This window comes from Rutilus rutilus (genome assembly GCF_951802725.1).
Source record: "Rutilus rutilus genome assembly, chromosome: 20".
NCBI lineage: Eukaryota > Metazoa > Chordata > Actinopteri > Cypriniformes > Leuciscidae > Rutilus > Rutilus rutilus.
The window spans coordinates 15176978-15200921 of record NC_140225.1 but is presented as its reverse complement, the minus strand read 5'-3'; the positions used below and the strand labels follow the sequence as shown (position 1 = coordinate 15200921).

General features: G+C 36.5%; 1 protein-coding gene across 7 annotated transcripts in view; it reads left to right on the top strand.

Moving 5' to 3' along the window:
- The window catches only part of kcnq5a (potassium voltage-gated channel, KQT-like subfamily, member 5a), a 138678-nt gene that overhangs the window by 80572 nt on the left and 34162 nt on the right, over nt 1-23944 (top strand). For all 7 annotated transcript variants that reach the window (XM_084392402.1, XM_084392405.1, XM_084392401.1 and 4 more), the window contains one exon: nt 22357-22447. In XM_084392402.1, the coding sequence (XP_084248528.1) occupies nt 22357-22447 (91 nt within the window). The remainder of the gene's footprint in view (nt 1-22356; nt 22448-23944) is intronic.

The window sequence follows — 23944 nt, the reverse complement described above, 5'->3', positions numbered from 1 at the left end:
GTTCTTATCTTACTGAAATGGAATGGCTGGAAAATGGGGAAAGATTTATTTCCCCTGACATCTTTAATTCTGATGTGCTTTTAAAAGCCCTTACAAGTGGATGTTTTTTTTTTTTTCATTCATTCTCTCTCATTGAGGTCCTCTGATTGCTAGGTTCTTTACATTTTCCTGTTCCCACCTGACCCACCTGACAGTGATGTGTGGTGTATTTAGAACAAGATATCAGATTATATTGGGAATTGGTAAGAAGAACAATACAACAGGCATGTGTACCATTCAGAATTGAATTGAGAATTGAGGGAACAATTAGGAGGATGCAGTATTGCTATTTGAATTTATGTTTAGGGATGTAGAATTTAAATACATCCAAGCCGTTGTGGCTTTCAACATTTTTTGTTTGATGGCTTTGCAGCCTATCAGTCCGATACATTCATCTTGCAGCCTATCACGTTTTCTCCCTCTCTCTGTCAGTTGGAGTTCAGAATGTATTGGCTCCCGCAACGAAATTAAAAGATTAGCTGTACTCTTCACACATCTCAGTCCTAAAAAAATAAATAAAATAAAAAACCTGTAAAAAGTCTCTGGTCAGGGACTGTTTCAGTTGTTGAGTCAGAGATCGATTCAGTCTGAACCTTGCACTGAATTGTGATCGCTTTGGAAAGACACACACATGCACATATACCTCTCTAGACTAGGAGGACAAGTGTGATTTTTATTCTATCTTTATAATGGAATTTCTTCATAATAATACATTTATATATACACATAATTAGTGTATATCTACATCTAATTAGTGGGCAAATATCACAATTACTGTCTCACATACTTAAGAACAAACCCCTAAACAGCACTGTTGTTTCAGTTTACTGGGCCAGGGACACATTTTATACACTGCAGTACAAAAACAGGTTTAATGTGCCCCTTCATCAAGTGGCCCGGGACAATGTATATTCAATTTGAATGTAAGATGGATGGATGGGTAGTTGAATAGATAGATGGATAGTTGAATGGGTGGGTGGGTGGACGGGTAGATAAATCGGTAGGTACTAGATACTAGGGATGGGAATCTTTTGGATTTAAAATCTATTCTTGGGGTCACGATTCGATTAAAAATTGATTCTCGATTTTGAATCTTATTTCGATTAAATTTATGCATAGATTTGATTTTTAGATTTGATTCTAAACTTGTTTTGGAATTTTAGTAATATTTAGTGATTTAGCCTCAGATATGTGTTCGCCACTGAATAAAAAATAAAGGTAATTGCGAGTGTTATATATATAGTTTACATCTCTCAATTCTGACTTTTTAATCTCAGAATTGCGTTATATAAAGTCGTGTGTTATAAAGTCAGAATTGTGAGATATAAACTATATATATCACGCAATTGCGAGTTTATATATTGCCATTCTGACTTTATTTCTCATAATTGCAAGTTTATATCATGCAATTTGGACTTTTTTTCCTAACAATTGCGAGTTTGTCTCGCAATTCTGACTTTATAACTCGCAACTGCAGGTTTATATCACACAATTGTGAGAAAAAATATCTGAATTGCGGGATGGAAATTGTTGTGAGTAATTACTTTCTTTATTTTTTATTCTGTGGCGGAAACAAGCTTCCATAGATACAGGATATACAAGCAGATATTATTCGTTACCACGGCCACCGCTTGCACGCACATGTTGAACGCACTACTCGTGATTAAAAAGTACAAAAAAAGCTAGACGTGTGCCCGACTGCCGGTAATTATACATTATTTAAGGGTATTTTCTATTCCTTCAAATATTGATATGGAACTGTTGTTGTCAAGTAAGCTTAATTTTTCCCCCGTTGCAAGCCTGTGCGCGCTCTAAACTGTCCGGTTGCTGCATTGTTCTTTGTTCCGTCAACATCACGTTATTAACACTTGTAGAATATCGATTTAAAAAAAGAAATATTAATTAATTGATTCAAATTGTTAGAAGATAGAATTGTGATTCATATGTGAATAAATCCCCCCCCCCCCCACTTCCCACCTAGTAGATACTATAGGTGGATAGATTGATCAGTAAGATAGTTGGGTAGATATATAGTTGAATTATTTTGAAAATGCACCCATACACTTTTTCTCCATTGCTGGGACTGTAAGATTTTTAGCCATTTCACGCTTCTTTGAGTCTGTGCAGGATAAAGATAGAGTTTCCTCTTCCAGGTGATGGATGACCCTGCTGCTATTTTGGTGGCTGATGGGGGACTGCCTCTGTGGAGATCAGCATATAAAATATCTAGTCAGCATTGGTCTGACACTGTAATATGATCTGTTCACAGAAATATGGAGGCACATTACCTTTACGCCACACACCAGTAACGGACACGCTATATTTTCCTCTTCGGACTGCGCCTACACTTTATTCCGATCCTCTCAAATAATGTATGGACAGGACTGAACTTGAGTCAGCATCCTGTCACAGATTTTCTCTGCTCTCTCTCTCTCTCTCTCTCTCTCTCTGTACATTCCAATCACCCAATAGTGCCTTGCGAAGTTGATTTGACAGGATATTCTGCCATCACAATCAACCAAATTACTTTTGTTTTAATCACAACAGGCATATAATTAAATGTAGTTTAGAGACTGCTGAATATCTTTAATATTTCATGAAATATATTCACATATTATATATTTAAATTATCAAAAATCGATTTATTTTTATATACACACTGTCTCTCTCTCTCTCTCTCTCTCTCTCTCTCTCTCTCTCTGTACATTCCAATCGCCCAATAGTGCCTTGTGAAGTTGATTTGACAGGATATTCTGCCATCACAATCAACCAAATTACTTTTGTTTTAATCACAACAGGCATATAATTAAATGTAAGGAGTTTAGAGACTGCTGAATATCTTTAATATTTCATGAAATATATTCACATATTATATATTTAAATTATCAAAAATCTATTTATTTTTATACACACACTGTCATAAAAAAAGGATATATAATAATATATACAGTATATATAATAATATATATTGTATTATATTTTATTGGGATGTACCGAAATTTCGGCAGCAGAAATTTATCGGGGCAAAAATGGCATTTTCGGTTTTTGGCTGAAAGAGAAAAAGGCTGAAGATATAAGCTGAAAATATGCCGCCCCTCCGTGGTCAGCGATCAGGATTCACTCTGGCGCAGCATGTTTTGTGACTTTGCAAGCGGCTCCACTTACGAAGATGTACAACTTCAAAGCGACAGCTCAGTGTTCCACTGTGTGCGCTGTGCTCTCCACTCTGTGTGTGCTCCGCCTCTGTTCAAAATGTTCCGCTCCGTGTGTGCACTGCGCAAGTTCTCTGGACTTGTTTCTGTTTGCAATAGCCCTACTGTGCTGTAAAATGGTGTGGTATGGCTCGGCAACGCTGGTAAAATGACGTAACCCTTTCTTTCACTGATCCGCTCCCTGCTATCTGCTCACATGCTCTGATAATAATAGCTTTGTAGGACTATACATTATTTTGATAATTGGTCAAAACATATATCTAGTAAAGGTCCCATGGCATGGATTATTTTATTATTTTATTATTTTATAATGTTTCCTGGGATGCCCTTATGATGTTAGTATGTTTTTAGAGCAAACATTTTCATAATTTAGAAATAAAAGGTATTTTTCCTACCCTGATTTTAGCCTCTGATTTGAACGCTCTGTTTGAAGGGGCGTGTCTGCTGTGAGACTTCAGTGCAAACGCTCACTGCTGTGATTGGCTGACACGCTTGCATATGAAATAGTTAGCATTACATGTGGAACTCTCTTGAAAACTTTTACTATTACAGCTATTAAACGTTTTTACTATTACAGCTATCGAGATTAACGAATCGTGAGAAGTTTTTCAAGTATTTAGATCTATTCCCATCACATGAAAGGTTGCAGTGATGAGCATTGAGCAGATGACAGTCTGTTGATCGCGTGCCGTGAATAAAGATCTTATCATTGCAACGCAGTTTCTGCACTCTCACTAATGCTTTCACCAATGCTAACATGATGTAAATACAGTAAGAGCTTCGTTGTGCAGTGTAACAGCGTCATTGATTTCAAAACGAGTTTTGGCAAGTGTCCAGATAAACTCGCGCTGTGTGATTGACAGCTTGGGTGATTGGAAAGGGATTGTTCTTTGATCGGTTTCTGTATATTTTAATCACAGTTTAAATAATGTGAGTAATCTTAATACTTTGAAGTTTTATTTTTATTTATTATTTTTTGTTTGTTTGTTTGTTTGTTTAACAAGTATGAACAATTGAAGAAAACTGGCCAGTGTTGCTTTTCAAGTAAGTAAGTTTTTTTTTTTTTGTCAAATGTCTCAATATAGGGTTGTGAAAAACAACCAATTATCATAACTGACTAGTCAGTGTTGAGGGAGCCATGTATGATTAATTAGACTCTGTCAGGCCCACCAAAACCCATTCAGACACATTTCTCTGGGATATACTGTATGGACACTAAGCACATCCCTTCAATATGGTAATTGAACAAATAAGCACGTAAAATAGCTATAACTACGCTTATACCAAAGTCCCTTTCAGGCAAGTTATTACACTTGACGGCCATCTTTGAAACGCCTCTCTGGCAGCTGTTTCAGTCATGCCAGTGCAGCTCCTATCTCTTTGAATGGAGAAGCATTAAATTCTCCAAAGCTGTTCACCAAGCTTACGATTGAAAAAAATTATTACCATTGAAATCTGACAACTGTCTCATACATTTTGTTACTAAATGTTCAAATCATGACAAGTTAATTATAATTTTTTTCATCTGGACCAGCCAATGCGCTTGCACAGCCACTCAGAACACTGACTGTTTCTATAGCAACCAGAGCTTTTAACGGCAGCTGCAGTGACGCAATGACTTGGCTCTTTCCTCACTACCAATCGGCGGTTGGCTCTTTTACTTAGGGGATGGGACGACTTATTCCGCCATATTGCGCGTTGCTATACAGTATCTCCCATTCATAGTAATCCGAGTACACCGTCTTTGTATATCTTTGTATATCTAGTCTTTGACTATTCAAAACAATTAAAGTCCTCTTAAGAATGGCTCATTTTGTGATGAAATATCCTTTATTTATTTAAAAATACCTGAGACAGAATAAGAACATAGACGAATCATACATTGTCTTGTATTCACTGGATTCGTCTTTTGTCTGTCAAAGCATTTCTAACAGTTTCTGTTGAGCTGTATGAATAACAGCACCCTGTGTCTACTTATAGGAATTTAACACACATCATAAGAGAGTATTTCACCTCTGCCCCTCACAACACACATCACATCGGAAATCTTTTCAACTGAAAGGACTAAATATGAAATGAAATGAATTATTTTAAAATAAAATAACAAGTAATCCATTTAGTGATCAAAATACTTTTTTAATGATTACCTGAAACTGTAACTGAATACAGTTAATCATATTTTGTTTTTTAAACACATAACACCATTACATGTATTCCCTAACTTCTCAACCCTGATTACACAATATATTAAGTAAAATTAATATTGTATAAAATTTGAAAATATGGCAATGCATAAACCTATTTATATTTATTTTTGAACCCTTTATCTGCGTGACTCATGTTTTGAAGTTGCCATTTTATGGCATTCCAAATGCTCAGTGTGTGCAGGGAGCAGGGAGCAGTGAACACTGCGTAGGGATCCATTGTGAATCGGAACGCTGCTTGCTCAGCTAATTGCATTATTCTGGGTTCAGTGATAGTGAAACTAATGTGAGCCTTGTTATAAATAAGCTCCATTAAATTAATTGCTTGCTCCTGAATGAACTTCATGTTCATTGTGTTTTGCAGGAGGTACAGATGTTGGTGAGCATCTTGAGTATTCGGCACAATGTGAAACGCCACATTTGCACTAATGACTGAACTCTGAGGACTCACTGTTATTACTTGTAATTTTGAATCAGCCCACACACCGTTTGATTGTGAGCTGATTTTACATAAGGTGCTGGAAGTGTTGAGCTGTTGTGTTGTAATCTAGTAGTCAGAAAATACGACTTGAGCTGTTTACTTTTTTGTAAACGGTATATGAGTAAAAAAAAAAGAAAGAATTAGTGTATTTGGACAGTCTCTGATAATGTTTTGTATTTAGACGATTTAGACTGAGATGCATTCAAAATGTAATTTTAATTGGATTTCAAACCACATATCGATGTTGCTTAGAACAAAAAAATGTGCCTGTCCGGTCAAACTGTAAGTTAAGTGTTTTGGGATTTTGATTTGTAGAGACTAGCAAAAGCAGTCAGGCGTGTCAGTGCTCAGGTGCAAACACTCAGCATCTGTAGAGATCTCAGTGTCTTCCTTTAGGACACTGAGGTCCCAGGAAGCTACAGTCTGGTCTGAGAGATATAAGCCTATTAATCCTGCAACAATAGAGCTGTGGTATAGTAATGTTAGTCCTGAGAGATGCTACTTTATCTCCCTCTCCGTTTTCCATGCCCAGCAGGTAGATTATGCCATACTTCAGTGAACTACTCATTTATCTGTGAATGTTTCATTTCCTTTTCCTCTTTCTTTTCCATTGTTTTCTTTCTGCTTCCTGAGTTTTGTCTCTCTTAGGGTCCAAAGGTAACACTTTATAAGTACCAAATGTGAGTAAAAAGTGGCTTTTCGTGGCTTTGATTAAAAAAAATGGATAAAGAAAGCTTAGCTTGTGCATTTATAAGGAAGTGGAACATAATACAGTTTAAATCAAATTGTACCCTAAATGTAAAAATCCTATTTAGCATTTATTGTTTAACATTAACATTTTTACTATATGTTTATATTAAAATAATATCACATTGAATCTCCAAATTAATGTAGAAACAACATAAAGATGGTTTAGATGGAGTTGAGTTTGTGGCAAAGCATTTACAGTGATTGCATTATATTATTCTGTCTTTTACTACATATGATATTTCATTCTTAGAAAGTAGAACTGAAGTGACATTCATTACAGGATGATTGGTGTAGGTCTGTCACAATGCCTCGATTAAATTCGAGTTAAATTAAATACCGGAAGTGGGACATTCCTCAGACGAGAATCCATGAACCGCATTAGATTGTTTTCTAAGGCTGCGCGATATATTAAAATAATTTAAAAAGCATAATATAGTATATGCTCTCATTTATAAACCTACACTAACACAGGAGAATACATCAGTACGTTTGTAAATATGCGAACTGTTGTTCATCGTGATAAAAAAAAAAAAGTAAACCCTCGCTCTGAGTCTGCATATTTTGCATATTTTGTGTTCTTATTTACGAAATTACAGTGGCTGTAGAATTTCTATCATAAAAAGAACAATTAAATGTTGTTTGGCCAATATTAAACAAGGATTTGATCATGCTGTAAAGTGTAACAACAATCATCACACTGTTGGTGCCCTCTGAAGGCATTTGTTATAATACATAGAGTTGATTGTTTATAATGTTATGTATATTACATTATGTATTTTAATAGTGTTGTTCAACAAGACAATAAAATTACTTGCTTTTATACTTAATGTAAACCAATTATTATTGCCTTCTTGTTATATGTATTTTAAGTCATTTTAAAGGGTATTCACTTAGTTCTATTTTTATTTTTATTATCAAATTGTTTTTTATGTAATGACTCAAATTAATTAATTAATTAATTTTCAAAATTACCAAAATAGTTGTTTGTGACAGCTCTAGATTAGTTACATGAAAAGTAAAATGCACTTGCAATGGTTTGCATTTTGTGACTATTTTTCCAGTCATATTTTGTCATTGAAGATTTCTTCAATGTTTTTAATAATAATAATAATACATTTTATTTATTTGGCGCCTTTCTGGACACTCAAGGTCGCCTGTCGCATTTTGTTCTCGTAAACCCAATATTGTGTATCGTCAAACCCCTACTTAGTACTATGAATGAAGGTCAGTATCACTGATATTTGTTGTGTTACTCGTATGTTGAGCACATAAAGAGTACCTACAGAGTACGTATATATGTGCATGTGCGAGAGAGTCAGGGCTGTAGGGGTGATGCTTGCAGTATTGATCAGTGAGTGTTTGCTGGGCAGGGTAAACAGCTGTGATAGATGGCCGTGTTAAAGAGGTGTGCTGTTCCCTGTGGCTCCTGTTCGGGTGGGTCTCTACACAGCCCCTTAGTCTGCTAATGAAAGCAGATGCTACAGTGAACAGGTCAGTGCAGGATCAATGGTTCCCTCACCCAGGAAATGACACAAATCAATCTATGTCAAATCTGCCACTAAATAACACTACCCAGGAGAGGGTGGTAGCAGGGAAAGCGTAAGAGTGTTTTGGGATTCTTGCTCACCCTTAATATAATTTTTTTTTTTTTCTTTTACTTCATCTGCTTGTTTGTTTGTCATCTTCTAGTTCTAATCTGTACGCCTCATCTCAGGTAGACTTGTAAAAAGGGTAAGGATCACTCAAAGATCTAACAGAGCCTAACAAAGACACCTGCCCACGCTGAGTCAACACTGAATGTGAAGTGGCACACTACAGTTAATAATAATAATAATAATAATAATAGTAATAGTTGTTGTTGTTGCATCCTTACAACAACAATAATTTTTACATATAATCATAATGATGATGATAATAATTATATATTTTTTGTGTAATTAAGACTTGTTTATATAGCGCTTTATACAGTACAGATTGTTTCAAAGCAGCTTTGCAGTGATAATAGGAAATTAATGCAACAAAGATTGTTTTGGCTGTACAGCAGCTCTAGAAGAAAGTCATTGTCCAGCTTAAGTTTTTAATTGATTCATTTCCATTGTAAGAATCATTAGTTATTAACTAAGGGGCCGCTTACACAACACCGTTTTCAACTGAAAACAGAAAACTTTTAATGCATTCTGGCTGTTCATTTACACGACAACGGCAGATAAGTAGATAAGTATCTAAAGAATAAGTCATCTTTACACACCTTGATTATTGTGTGGGGTTTGTGCAGAGAGCTTAGTGTACTATCTAACCATATGTTTGCTTGTCAAATTTAGATTATACCACAGCCATTTGCATTTTATTCCTCAGGGAACAATGAGTTACAAGCCATTGCAGGTGTTGTTTGGCATTAAAGGGTTAGTTCACCCAAAAATGAAAATTATCCCATAATTTACTCACCCTTAAGCCATCCGAGGTGATTTATGACTTTGTTCTTTCAGCCAAACTCATTCGGAGTTACAAAAAAAAAATATCCTGGCTCTTCCAAGCTTTATAATGGGAGTGAATCGTACCTTCGATTTTGAAGCCCCCAAAAAGCGCATCCATCCATCATAAAAGTAATCATACAGCTCCAGGGGGTTAATAAGGGACTACTGAAGCGAAGCGATGCGTTTTTGTCAGAAGAATATCCATATTACTTCCGGTAATGGCCGTATGCAAGTTGAGTTCCAGCAGAAGAGTGACCTCTGACTCTGACCCTACGCATGATGTATTGACGAACGCTGAAACACAGAGGATAGAGCAAAACAAAACACGGTCACGAATTAAAAGTTTATTTTAAAATGAGAATTTCGATTTAAGAGAAGAGGAGCTTGAGTTTGTTGCCCAGCCCTATTTGTTTGAACCACAAGAGACGTCTACTCTTACACTACTCCTACATCCTACGACATGCATCGGGTCAGAGGTCACTCTTCCGCAGGAACTCCACTCGCATACGGCCGGAAGCCAGTGATTTATATTTTGTAAAGTTATACATATGGATATTTTTCTTACAAAAGTGCAACGCTTCACTTCCGAAGGCCTTAATTAACCCCTGGAGCCTTATGGATTACTTTTATGATGGATGGATGCACTTTTTGGGCTTCAAAATCTAGGATATCAATCACTCCCATTATAAAGCTTGGAAGAGCCAGGATAATTTTTAATATAACTCTGACTGTGTTTGACTAAAAGAAGAAAGTCCCATACACCTAGGATAGAACAGGGTAGGAACACTTTCAGAACGATACCATTTTTATGTTCAAAAAGAGAGAGGTGTGTGTTCATGTTTATGAAATGGAGCAAGAGAGCTTGGATAGACAGGCTCCCTGGCTACTGTATCCTTATATGGACAATGTCAATATAAGCTTGACAGATTTTGCCCATCTGCTTTTTCTCAAAATATCATTAATGCCATAAAAAGCCAGAGGTACATGTGAGCGTTTGTATAGACATAGGCTACGTCTAGAACTGAGTGTGTGTGTGTGTGTGTTCTGTCACTCTGCTACTTAGTGGAAACTCTTTTACGTGCAGATAAGACTGGAAAAACCTCATCAGCTGTTTTAGTTTTAGACAATTCAGTCATAATCTTCTCATGTTAATATAGTTTTGTGTCAATTTAGTTTTGCTGTTACCCAAATAGCTTTTCATGTGCTCGTATGATGCTTGTGGTTTCTCCAGTGATGAAAATCCCCCTCTGATGCGCCAGATTTACTACTGCAGCCAGGGTGAAAATTAACCTCAAGTCTACAATAGAGTTTCGGCACACTGCTTGTAAACAGTCCAATTAAAGCGAGATGTGAAGAACACTTTAGTGGGTTCTGCAGTGACCCCATCCATAAGTAAACTGGGAGGACCCACCAGGGGCAAAATTGCATCTGAAGAAAGAGAGACAGACACTCTGATCATAGGTACTCACCATTATGCAGTTGGGCACGTTTTAACCATTCTACACCTTGGTTTCACAGACAAAGTTTAAACCTTGTCCCAGACTAAAATGCATTATTGAGCTGTTTTAACTAAAGGAAATTTGCACTGACATATCTTAAAATATGTCAGTCGTAGATGCGTATACCTGAAATCTACACACCACAGAAAGAGAGAGAGAGTGTGTGAGAGAGAAAATCTTCCTTCTTGAACATGCATTAGCTTCATTTAAGCTATAATGACTCTTTCTCTCCTCTTATCCTCTGAAGCATGTCTAGAGTTCTTCCTGGATTATTTCTTGTTTCCCTGTCCAATTTACCTGTGATAACCATAGGAAGCATGTCGACTCAACACACAGCACAGCCAGCCGTGACAGAGTCTTTCCTGTGAACATTTGTGTTTGAGCACATTTGTGTGTTTAATGGAGCTAGTGGAGCAAGACCGCCAGCAGCGGCAGTGAGTGTGGGATTTCATGGTGTGGTTGAACTTTCTGGGGTGAATGAGTTCAAAGTGTTTGTAAATGATGGAGATTTCCATCTGTCTAAAGTCTTATTGAGGAACAGATGATCTTACTCACTAGCAGCTCTTCTTCTATCAGTCCTTCACCTTTTGGTTGCCCAAATTATTTTTTTAAATATGTTCTGTCGTTGTGACTCAGCACGATTTAGTCTTTAATATGGTTTCTATTTTGCAGTTTTTTTTCTTCTATGATAGCATTGGTTAAGAGCTGTGAAAAGCATCAATGAAGACAGAGGGAATGAAATGTAGGACTGATGAAAAGGGGCACTGGCACGAGAATGTCTAAGGAGTTTCAGTAGATGGGTAGCTGCTTGAGAACAGGTGAATTTGAGCTTCCTTTCCACTGCATGAGGTCCAATGGGTGCTATAAGCTCCTTTCAGGGTCTAGACTGATGTGGACGTGCAGGGACGCTATGCAGGACTGTGCCTTTTCTCTTTTCTTCTTCTGTGGATCTCCACAACACAGTAGCAGTCACGCAGTTATCTCCTAATTGTTCAACAGTGATCTTGAACCTCAGTAAAAAAAAAAAAAAAAAATTGTACAAGCATCTGTTCTTTTGTCTCATTGCATGTATATTTGGGTAGTTGACTTGTCCTGCATTGTGAAATGCTTTACTCCATCTACAACTAAACAGCATTTTGCCAAATATTTTTTACATTTATATTTGGCAGATAGTACTTTTATTCAAAGAAACGTCTAGCATTCAGTATGCCACTTTTATGAGCTCATTTTAATTATGAAATATTCTTAAAAATTCTTAAATAATTCATAAATATTTTTAGAAATATATATATATATATATATATTTTTTTAATTAAACTAATTGAATTAATTAATTAGTTTATTTATTTATTCATCACACACACACAAAAAAAACATTAAAGTTTACTAGGTTAAAAATGGAGAAGAAAATAAATAGTGGCCTGTTGCATTACATCAACTATATACTTTCCCTAATACATTTATATACATTTTAATGTTGATAAAAAAAAAAAAATAATAATAATATTCGCCCCCCCCCCCATGGTTTGTATTCTTTCTAATTTGCTATACAAAACATCTCTTTAAACTTGCTCTTAAGATTTTGTCGCCACCTTTTTCACTCCATATTCTTTTCTCTTTGTCTCTTTGTGATAGTTTGCACTGTAGGACACAGACTGACATCTAGTTAGCACCAGCAACTGTAGAGCAAGATTGAGAGAATGAGACCCACTGAGGTAGCAAGGGAGTACAGGAGAGGCCGTTTGGTGTTTGATGAGAACCTGCTGCTGTTTCCTTGTATGCCAGGAGCGTTTATGAACCCTGTCAGCTGCTAGAGCTCACCAGCTTCCCTAGGTCTGGATCCTGTTAGTGCAGGATTTGTGCTCATCACATGGAAAACAGCTTGTGCCGATTCCTCCCACTTCTCCTAATGGTACCCAAAAGGGAAAGGAAAGGAAAGGAAAAGACGGAGGGAGGGAGAGAAGGTGGCCCACACCTTCAAAGCCAAGCTATGCTGCATCATGGAAATTTGGCCCCGTTTCCCCAGCCATGCGGGTGACGTTCACTACACATAAGAGTCATTACACTAAATCTCCTTTGTGTACTTTTCATTTCTCCTTCTTGTGCTCTAAGAAATGTTATACGATAGCTTATTTGACTACCAATAGCAGTTGCATCTTACAGCTTATGTAGCAAATTATATTTTACAGAAACCAGATGATATTACAAAGCTAAAATAAAAAGAGCAAACTTTGTGTATATAACCAGATATCATCTCCTTCAAAACTAATGCTGGGCTTGTACAATATAAATTTTCTCCCTTTAACGCATAATAAGAGAATATCCACATAACTTTTTCAAAGACAGATATTTTGGATAAAAGTTTGGATGCTCTGAAATTATGCTAATTTCTTTGTTCACTAACGAAAGTTTATATATTTTAAAGAAATTAATAATTTTGTTCTGCAAGAATGCATTAAATTGGTCAAAAGTGACAGTAAAGGTTTTTTTTTTTTAATAATGATACAAAAAATCTAATAAATACTGTTCTTTTTAACTTTCTATTGATCAGAGAATCCTGCAAAAAGTATCATGATTTCCACAAAAATATTAAGCTGCACAACTGTTTCCAACATTATAATAATAAAAATTTCTTGAGCACCAAATCAGCATATTAGAATGATTTCTGAAGGATCATGTGACACAATGAAGACTAGAAGAATGACAGCTGAAAACCCAAACTTTTGAACGGTAGCGTACATGGCGACACAAAATATAATAGCTGAAAGTAATAAAGGCAAAGACTTATCATATTACATTTATGCCTACAGCAACAACATGCAATAAGAAGGCACGATTTAGTAATGACCATCAAATAATGACCGTCATAATCTCAATGAATGGTTATTTAAATTAATGATTATAAATTATTTTTTTTCTTTCTATTATTTAAATGATTAAGTGTTTCCATTCACTTCAGTGAACTTTAGCTGGATGCTCTCTGGGCTTTGGATGCCTTTGGCTGGCTTGTTTTGTTAAGTAGTTGCTTAGTAATAAAACAGCGTGTTTCATCTAACCGATCAGCCTTGTAAGATACTTGAGTAGATTGTATAAACATCAGGATTAGTTAATAGACTTTTGGCAGGGGAACATCCTGTCTGTTCCTGCTACCTGTCCTCCTTAAGACAAACTGCTGGAGGCGAAATGGGGCGGCACGGCGTAGCTCATCCTCATCCCCACACTCCTCCCCGGTGAAGTGAGGCTCGAAAAGAAACCCAACTTCTGTGGTGTCTGGGAGCCTGCAGTTACGATGGGGCTGTTTGAACTTCGTGGGCTTACAGTACATTGTGTTTTATTTGTCTGTAAGGAAGAGATTAGGGAACTGTTTGTAGTAGGGATTCCGCTGATATTTTTGGGATAATGTGTCCCAAAGCTCCTGAAAAAAAGACCTATACAAAGCTATAGTAGTTTAGAATGTAGAATATAGAAATATTATATTGGATATTATAAAATATAACTTATGATAAATAAGGTTATGTATAACTGATGGACTATTGAACTCCTATTTACACAGTCTGTAAATCAGATAGAGCACAGACCAAATGAATGTGATAATTTGACACACCGTGTTCTTTTCTATTATGATCAGGTAGCCTTTCGATTTTAACAGAAGGTCACAAACCTGATTAAGCCTCTGTGTGTTGTAGCCATAGCATCATATTGATGCAGCAGTGGCATAATGTGATCAGCTTCAGGACCATGGACAGTGCCATGCTTGATCAGACTGAACCTCATGTTAAAAAGACCATCATTTCTCACCTTACAGAGTTTCAGGTGTGTTCAGGGTTTATGTCTGTTATATCTAATAAAATAATAGCTGTATTCTGTTAATGGTGCCATATTTTGTTACTCCCTCAAATCTTTTACTTTCTAAAGAACTGAAATTATTATATTATTATTATTATTAATATTATGCAAAACAGATGATGCAACATTAAGGATCTATATCATGTAATATCAAGCACTTTGATAATAAGGGTTGTACTCCCAATACTGAAAATAGGAACAGATTTGCTGAAAAGTTTTGGAAGCATTTATTTGATCAAAAATACAGTAAAAACAGTAATATTGTGGCAATGGAGTCACTCTGCTGAAAAAAAAAAAAAAAAAAAAAGCCATGAGTAATTTTTTTTACATTTTGTACAAGATGTGATTTTTGGTGTTCAAAGGTATGACAATGAATCTCTGTCCTTCCCTTTGAAGTTGGATCCCTGCATTTCTCTTTGATACGCATATCAGTGGTTGTCCTCTTTTTAAAATACTTATATGCTTAGCAGTTGCTGGTGGAAGAACAGTAGATCAAAACATTTCATTTATGAGGCATGATTCACAATGGACGTACAGGATTTTTTTTAAGTAGGCTAGTTTGTGTATTAGTTTATGTTGTTGTGATGCCTCTCTTGAGGCCTGCATGCATACAACAGCATTAATACTTCTATCTCAAACCTTAGCAAGCTATTTTTAGGCTTCATCTTTGATCACTTCTGCACACTGCCACCTCAAATTTCTGTATAGTCTGTTTGCCAGCAGTTAACACAGTTAATTAAAAATCCCTAGTGCAATTTGAGAACAATTAAACTCCAACAAACTCCTGTTTTCCTGCCAACTGTAAGCATACGCCTGACTGGCCTGTGTTCTTTTTATAGTGCATTCATGGCTCCACTATATTGATATTCCTCAATTATTCTGGCTTTGTTCTAAACCCCTAACCCAAGTTTTAAACGTCTACAGTTAATTCAGCCCAAACTGCTTACCAGAGTCCATTTAAACTGAACAAATTTCTATTCAAGGACACAAGATTGTTTTGAGAATCTCCCATTGACTTTAAACTGTTAGAATAGAAACTGAAGTGATGACATCTTCATTGTACTATTTGCTGAATTGCGATTGGTCTTCTGTCTTGCATCTTGTTTGTTTACTGAATTTTGATTGGTCTTGAATGCTACAGTAATTGTAACAACTCTTCTGAGCAGCTGACAGAAAGCTGCAAACCCTGTTTTCTTCATGAAAAGCAAATCTAATTGCTCTCTAAATTACTTATAGCTTGTGTGCTGGTGTGCACCAGGTGAAACTGTTCAGCAACAGGTTAAGATGACAAAATAAATTTTAAGTGAATCGTGTGGTTGCATATAACACAGTAATTGCCAGTTTCGAGTAACTGCCTCACTTGGGCTTTATTGCAAGTTTTTGTTCTTAAAATCCCCCTGTGGTGAAAATCAAGCTTTTAATGTTGTTTATGTGTCTATGTGGTGTTTTTAATATGCTTTAAGACAAACCATGTGCAAATTCATAAGTCAGCACCATTGCGGAGTGTTTTCTCCTTAAAACTGCAGTGAACCAAAGACAGTCTCAAAATTGCGGTTTGAAATCTCTGGGGTTTCTGACGTCACAAACTACCTTGTAACCAATCACGTCAACGTGTGATCGCCAAAGAGTGGATCTCTGAGCTGGTGTGAGTGGAGGCGGGGCTAATTTGCACATTCATAGAACCACTTATACTAAATGAGAGAAGGGTGTAGAGTAACATTCAAGCTGTTTATTTATTTGTAAGGAAAAAACTTTTAAATATGTAATTTTGGTGGTCAAAGATGAGTTTTAAGGGATAACATTTTTGACTGCAGGGGTACTTTAAGACTGGCTTCACTGAACCTGGAACAGCAATGTGCAGTGTTAGATGACAGCCCTAATTACTCATGACAGGCCTGCGTTCAGCCAGCCAGAGGAATGCCTGGGAATCTAGCAGACCAAAAAAAACATCTTTAAATTGGCTCAATATTAACTCAAACATGTACACATATAATGGCTGATCATACAGTCAGCATCATGTTATCAAATAAGCACACACTCTTACACACAAATACATGGGGTGCAAGTAATACAAGCTTGTTCCCTTCTGTCTGATGCCGATCCGTCATCTCTCTCACTTTTACATGCTTTCTGGATTTTTGCATAGTGGAACCTACTATTCCAGTTTTGTCAGTCAAACTTCTTGTGAAAAAGAAGTTGCTCTGTTGTGTTACTGTAGCGAATTCAGCCGTTCCCTTAATGTTTTGGGACAAATTCTAACATTCAGACCCCTATATATAACCTGTGGCTTTTATTATGTCAGGGCTGTGACATAATAAAAACCACCTCCTGATTGAGTGTTATGGCTGTCATTAACCCTGGGGCTGTGTGAAGCTCTGGTCAGAGGTCTGAGTTGTGTTCTACAGTCTGTTCCAGCTGCAGTGGAAACAGCAGCCAGTGTCCAGACCTTCCTGTTCAGACGGAGGAGAACCATTAGAGACTCGAGCCAAATCAGAGCCAGATGTCCACAGGCTATTTGTACAAGCCATTCAATAATTCAGAGAACAGTCATTATAATTCAGGCTGTATTGTGTTGTGGACGCTGGATTACCCAAGTTATATTTTATATTAATCCAATGGAAAATGAATTATCATTTTCATCTTGTCAGGAACGCAAAAGACTGACCTCTAAACCAGCCAACTCTCTGAATCACAGGAACATCCTAACATTTTCTTTTCTTTTCTTTTCTTTTCTTTTCTTTTCTTTTCTTTTCTTTTCTTTTCTTTTCTCTTCTGTTCTCCACTCTTCTCACTTCCTGCAAAATGTAGTTTCTGCTCATCTCATCCCATCTCACCTGATCTCATTTGTCTTCTCCCCCCCCCAATAAAATGAGATTTATTCTCATCTCTTTTCTTACCTCATGTCATCTCCTCTACTTGTCTTGTCTCTTTGTTCTTCCTTTGTGCTTTCATAAACAGTCTAATTAAAGTTTTTTCTTCACATAAGCTGATTTTTTGAGTTTGGTGTGGTAGACCGCAACACCGCCCTCTACCGTGTCATTTTTGGTCAGACGGTACACACTGCAGGTGGCCAGACTCATGGGGGAATTATTGAAATTCCAACTCTGAGCATGTCATCATTGTCTGCCTGAATGCTCCTCAAATCCCTCAGAACCTGCTTCAAAAACAACACAATCTCAGACAGTCTCACACACATGGGCAAACAGAAACAGGTGTGCAGCCCATTATATGCTACTGTACTATTTCCGTCTTTATTATTTCTCCGTTGCATCGTAAAACAGCACTAAGACAGAACTGCAAGCTGACATTTGCATTCAGACACTCTCGTGCACATTTACACGCAGAGACCGCTGAATTAGTAGGTGGTGCTGTGTTTTGTCTTGCCGATGGAAGAAAACCTCTGGGGTTCAGAGGTTTGAAAGCTCAGATGTCGGAGTCTGTGGGAGCCTGGCGCTGTGACCACACGGCTCTGAATGCTGAAAGACACATTGTCTGGCCTAAGCGTTTAGCAGAGCTCTGGTACCTGCAGCTGTTTGTTCAAAAAAGTCATTCCTTCCTGGTCTAATATTTTCATTTCCCCCCACATCTGAGTGCGAGCGATCCTTCAAATAGCTCTGAAGGATGTGTCTGGGTGCACGTATAGTGCAAAAAGTCTGGGATTTCTTTCATTGAACATTTTTATTTATGTTAACAAATTGTCTTGCTTCCATTAAAACACAATGCTCTCAAATCATGCTGGATCACATGATACACAAACTTGTGGAGTTCATGGAGCTTGAGTGTTGCTGTTGTTAAAGCAAAAATGGGTCAAACTAAATATTAAGAAATATTTGAAAATATGAAATGCATGTCAATTTTTCTATTCAACTTTTTACTCAAATTGTTATGGTGATAATATATTATGAATATGAAAATAAATGCATTACACTATTGGTCTCATACTTTTCAAGCTGACTGTTTTTGCGTTGTTGCTACTGTTTTGCATGTTTTTTGGATTACAGTAATGACTGTAGCAGAAGCCCTTTTCTTAGGCTTATTGTGTGCGTGTGTACATTTGTCCGTATGCATGTTTAAATGCGATAAACATGTTCTAGTTGAGTAGCACGACACCAGTTTGAGTGTAATAGTTGTGGTCTGCTGTACCACCAGGATATGGAAAGCGCTATATCCTGCAATGACTCATAAACTCTGTCACGATTCAGTCTTTGGGGACTGTAATACTATGAAGTATTATGAGATTCACAGAAGCCCTCACACTAACTGAAAGAGTCTGGCCAGTGTGGGTGTGCATGTGTTAGCCAAGCACTAAAAGGGTGAGGAGTAGGTCAGACAGACTGTCTCACAGACAAAAAGAGAAAGAAAGACAGAAGAACATGTAGGTGCTGTCAGCAGGACTTTGATAACAGCTGTTAACACAGTTACAGACAAATGCCACAACGTGTTTGTTATTGATCACAGACATAGAGACACAGATCGCGAATAAACACCTCTCAAACTCTTTTATCCCTAGTGAAAAAGAAATATTCCACAATGTATTTGAAATACATTTATTGTATGCTAAGTATTCTAGTAAGTGAGGATAGGAGCAGGCTTCACTCAATGCATATACTTATAAACTTTAAGAGTGCTGGCCTGGATAATTAGAATACGTAAAGTAGGAGAGAGGCCACACTATGCATATATACTTTTATTTGCACAGACGTGTTTCGGTGCAATTTTACTTTTGGTATACTAAATTGATATACTTAGTCTGCTAAATTGGAACAACTAATTTTGTACTTAATGCACTTTAGTTATCTGGAAGTAGTGCTGAGGTTCAACTAAAGATATACTTGAGTATATTTGAATGTGCTGAATTGAAAGTGGAACTATTGCAAGTATACTTTAGGTATATTTTAAATGTCTTGCATTTAAAGACTGATATTATACAGTGATCATACTATCCTTACTAATAGTGATATTAAAACACATTTTAGGCTTAATATTAAGAAATGTGCATAGTGCAATAAAGAAGAACTCCAAATAAAGTTTAATTATACTATTTATTTTTGTCATTAAGTCTCAAGTGAAATGTCAGTAAATAAGGATTTTACCTCTGATTTTGAAGAGAGTATGATGCTCAATTCAGGCCTTTCAGTGGTTATGCTGCTGCATTAAAAATGATAGAGTGATCATTAAAAAATGTAGGGAAATACACTGCTGAGAAAAAAAAAACAGCATTACAAATTTAAAAAAAGGTAAATATAGTTTCAGCATTGCACAAACTTATGCCTAAACTACAATTGTTTATCGTTTCATAACAAGTTTATTATGTTTTTATTACAGTAGTTTGCACATTTTGTGCTGTCGTCCCTGACTGAATGATTGCAGGCATTCACTTTGTGTAATGTTGGGATGAAGCAAACTTCAACAAGTTTTATACAATGATTTCACTTTTTTGTGTTCTTCCTTTGTACCTTGCAATGCTTTAAAATATTATCTTTTATTAATTGTTATAATTTGTTTAATGCAATAACTGAAATAAACCTGTATAAAATGTATCTGTGGACTAATAAGTTTATATATATATATATATATATATATATATATATATATATATATATTAGGGCTGGGAATCGATTAAAAAAAATTAAATAATTAATTGCACATTTTGCTGTAATTAATTGCAATTAATTGCATTTCCCCCAAGCTTGTAATCATCAATATTTAAACTTAGAATCACCTAATTAAATTAAACAACACAGGAAAAAAAAGGAACAGAAAATAGCCCTATATTAAAATAATATTAAACATCAATATATTATTCTTTTTCAATAATCAATCAACATAATCAATGTAACAGATTTTTTTTTACTAATTATCAAAATAAAATATAGTCCTACAAAGCTATTATTACCAGAGCATGTGATCAGAGCAGGTCATTTTACCATTGTTGCCCAGCATGACTATACCAGCTCAGTAGGGCTATTGCAAACAGAAGTCTACTACAGAGAAATTTCACGTTATTTGAGCGGACTTTGCTTTTCCAGTGCGTGATCGGTACATGATTGGAGCGTTTGGGCCGTGAACAACAGAGCAGAACACGCAGCGCAAACACGGAGCCGAACATTGAGCAGAGAGCGCAGCGCGCTGACACACACACACACGCACACAGAACGGAGAGAGCGGCTCACACATGAGGCGGAAAAAACCTGCTCGTGAACAGAAAGTCATTAAAACGAGGCAAAAAAAAAAGTGCTGCGTTAATTGCGTTATTTTTTTTAACGCGTTAAACATCTCAAATTAATCGCAAAGATTAACGCGTTAATTCCTCCAGCCCTAATATATATATTTTAGGGCCTGCTATATATATGACCTGCTATATATATATATATATATATATACACAGTACTGTGCAAAAGTCTTAGGCATGTTAATATCTTAATATTTTAAATATGTTTAAATATTGTCAACATGAAAAAAAGTTTTTGAAGGTTATCATGGTAACTTGTCTGTATGCATGGTAAAACTGCTGAAATTGTGTATCTAAGACATATTTATATCTGGTGGTTTAAAACGTGTTTATTTGGATCTCGATGAGTCGAATTTTCGAATATATTGGCCTGGGCAATTTTCCTTTTTGTTTTATGTAGTATTATTATTCAGTGCACTGCCATCTGTATTTGTTCAGTAGCTTTTAGTTTCATAGTTTTTGTAGCGAGACAGGTTTGTTTACGGTCTGACAAATACGTAAATGGGCCACATATGTTTTTCTAGCTGGGCATATTTTGTGTTACATCATCGCCCCCTTTAGTTGCTCCAGAAGCCCCCTTTTAAGTGCTCCGCTGGTGCCTACCCTGCATGCAGACCTACTGGAGTATGTTGCATTATATAAAATGTTATTTATTGAAAGACTATGAATACAGAGAGCAAATATGGCAAAAGGCTTCACGTTGAAACTTTTAAATCTACTATTGTGCTATGCAGCACCACATTGCTTATGTTCAAATTGACAATTAACAGTTAATGTTGGTATACAGTATAGCTGCTAAGAAGCTGCTTTCACTGGTAAAACAGGCCTAAGGTTCAGAGAGAGGGTGGAAAATTGTATTGGAAATAATAATTTACAAACTTATAGAATATGGTCCCTTTCAAATAAGAGTAAGGTGGAGATGAAAGGTGAAATACAGAAGACAGTGTTGGATGTGAAAAAAAAAAAAAAAAAAAAAGTCTCCCAGACACATCGTATTTACAGGAAACATAAGAACAGCATTCGCTGGAAGACATGGTGATGTCTGCTAGTTCACTCAGACAGCACATAACCGCATACGGCTGCACGTCTCGCACAGCTGCATGCTTCTGAAGATGAAGAGTCCATCTCTGTTCTCAACCACCTCAGGCCAATGTTCTTAATAGCCTGTTTATACAGGGTGAGAACAAAAGAGAGAGAGAGGAAACAGGGCAGATAGAGAGGTAGCAGGAGAAAGTGTACTGTACTGTATGTTCCTGTAAATAGCTCTCAGACAATAGCAGAGAGTCAGAGGGTGTGCGATGTGACATACTAGTTATACAAGACACACATCCATCATTAGCAAAACTCTGCACCTTCAATGATGCTGAAAGTGATGATTTGTATGCGCACCATGTCATCAGGTCTGTAGAAAAGCACCACCGGATTTGTTTACGATCTAATGCCACTCTGAAAGCTCTCAGATTCTGTAATGTTCTTTAATGGGGTCCATCTTGAGGATTTGTTAAGGTGCTTTCACTCCAGAACAATGAAACCTTTAGTTTCAGCTCGCAGTTGCTCAGGTGAAGTCACACAGAACAGGATACAGTTACTAATGTTTTTCCTCTTTTGTTCACTGGCAGGTTCACTTTGGTGTTTGGCTGTCTGGTTCTCTCTGTGTTCTCCACCATCCCTACTCATATGGACCTCTCCAATCACTGTCTCCTTATACTGGTGAGACGCACACAAGCCTACTGTACTGTATGCACAGCCAAAGTACACACCTGAAACACTCAACATGAATTGCTGTTTACCCATTTATTTCTGTAATGATGTATTTCAGAGTAAAACATGATTAAATGCAAAAAAAGGAGTTGATTGTATGGGAAAGAAAGTTTGCTTAAACTGTTGATACATAGCTTTGGCTATTTGTTAAGATTATCCTACATGGCCATAGTGATGTCAGCAGGAACTAAAATTCAGTGTGAGGTCAGTACAATTACATTTTTTGGAAGAAATGAATACTTTTATTCCGCAGGGACATATTCAATTGGTCGAAAATGACAGTTAAACCGTTTACATTGTTTCAAATGATTTTAATTTGAAATAAAAGCTGCTTATTTGAGCTTTCATTTAAAATTTTTGGAAAAAGTATTCTGGTTTCCCAAAAATGTTAAGCAGCACATTTCAGCAGTTTTCAACATTAATAATAAGAACAGTTTCTTGAGCACCAAACATAATGTCTGCTGAATTTTCATGGCTTTGTCATCACAGAAAAAAAGAAAAAAAAAACATTTTAAAATATATTAAAATAGAAAGTATATATAATCGTTCTAATTCTATGAGAATAGGGGAGTCCACTTACTACAACTATAATGATAACTTTACAGAGGAAAACTATTGTGTTGGGATCACTACTCTTAAAACAAGGTGTCAAATGTCTTGCTCTAATATGGTGTTCCAAGATCCCTTTAAAAACTTTGTTCAGGACCTCACCTTAAAAGACGATCACTCGGATTAGTTTCATCATTTCACTGAGATGTTTTGCTGGCTGATGGGATCCTCTCAGGTGACAACAGAAAGCAGCATGGTGCTTTTAGTGATTGAGCACCTCCGTCCCATTGGACTCTTGGTGGATTTGGGCCAAGGTGTTCCTGTTTCAGTTAAAGAGTCTGTATTGAGAGACATTCATAGACTCTGAGCTGACCTGAAATGAAAGCAGGAGAGGATGGCGTGTACCCCACTGGTGGGAAAGCAGGACCTACACAGCCTCCGTATCAGATAGTACTCAGGATAAACAAACAGTGTTGTGTCAAGCCGTGGGAAGCTCAGCCCGGCTGTCACAGTGGATCAAGACAGGACAGTTTAAAGCCTATCCCAGGCCTCTTGCCCCTTAGAGATGGGGCAAACGTGAAATATGGCCTGTGAAAAGGTTCATTTGTCTTTCAACAGCTGCAAAGAGTACTTGATATTTAGACATAAACATTATGAATATTCAAGATGCAAAGTACTTTATATCCAGCACTGATTCTTGAGAAGAACTAAAGCAAAATAAAATTTGCTCTGTTAGTTTATAAAATAGCAACATCCTTCAGATCCATCAGAGAAGATTCTTTACACCTAGTTTTATTTGGTTTTCTCTTTGGGATCTTAAAATTATAGGACTATATTATGAACCACTAACCCCAAAACTAAATTCTAAATTCAGGATTTTATGTAGATCAATATATA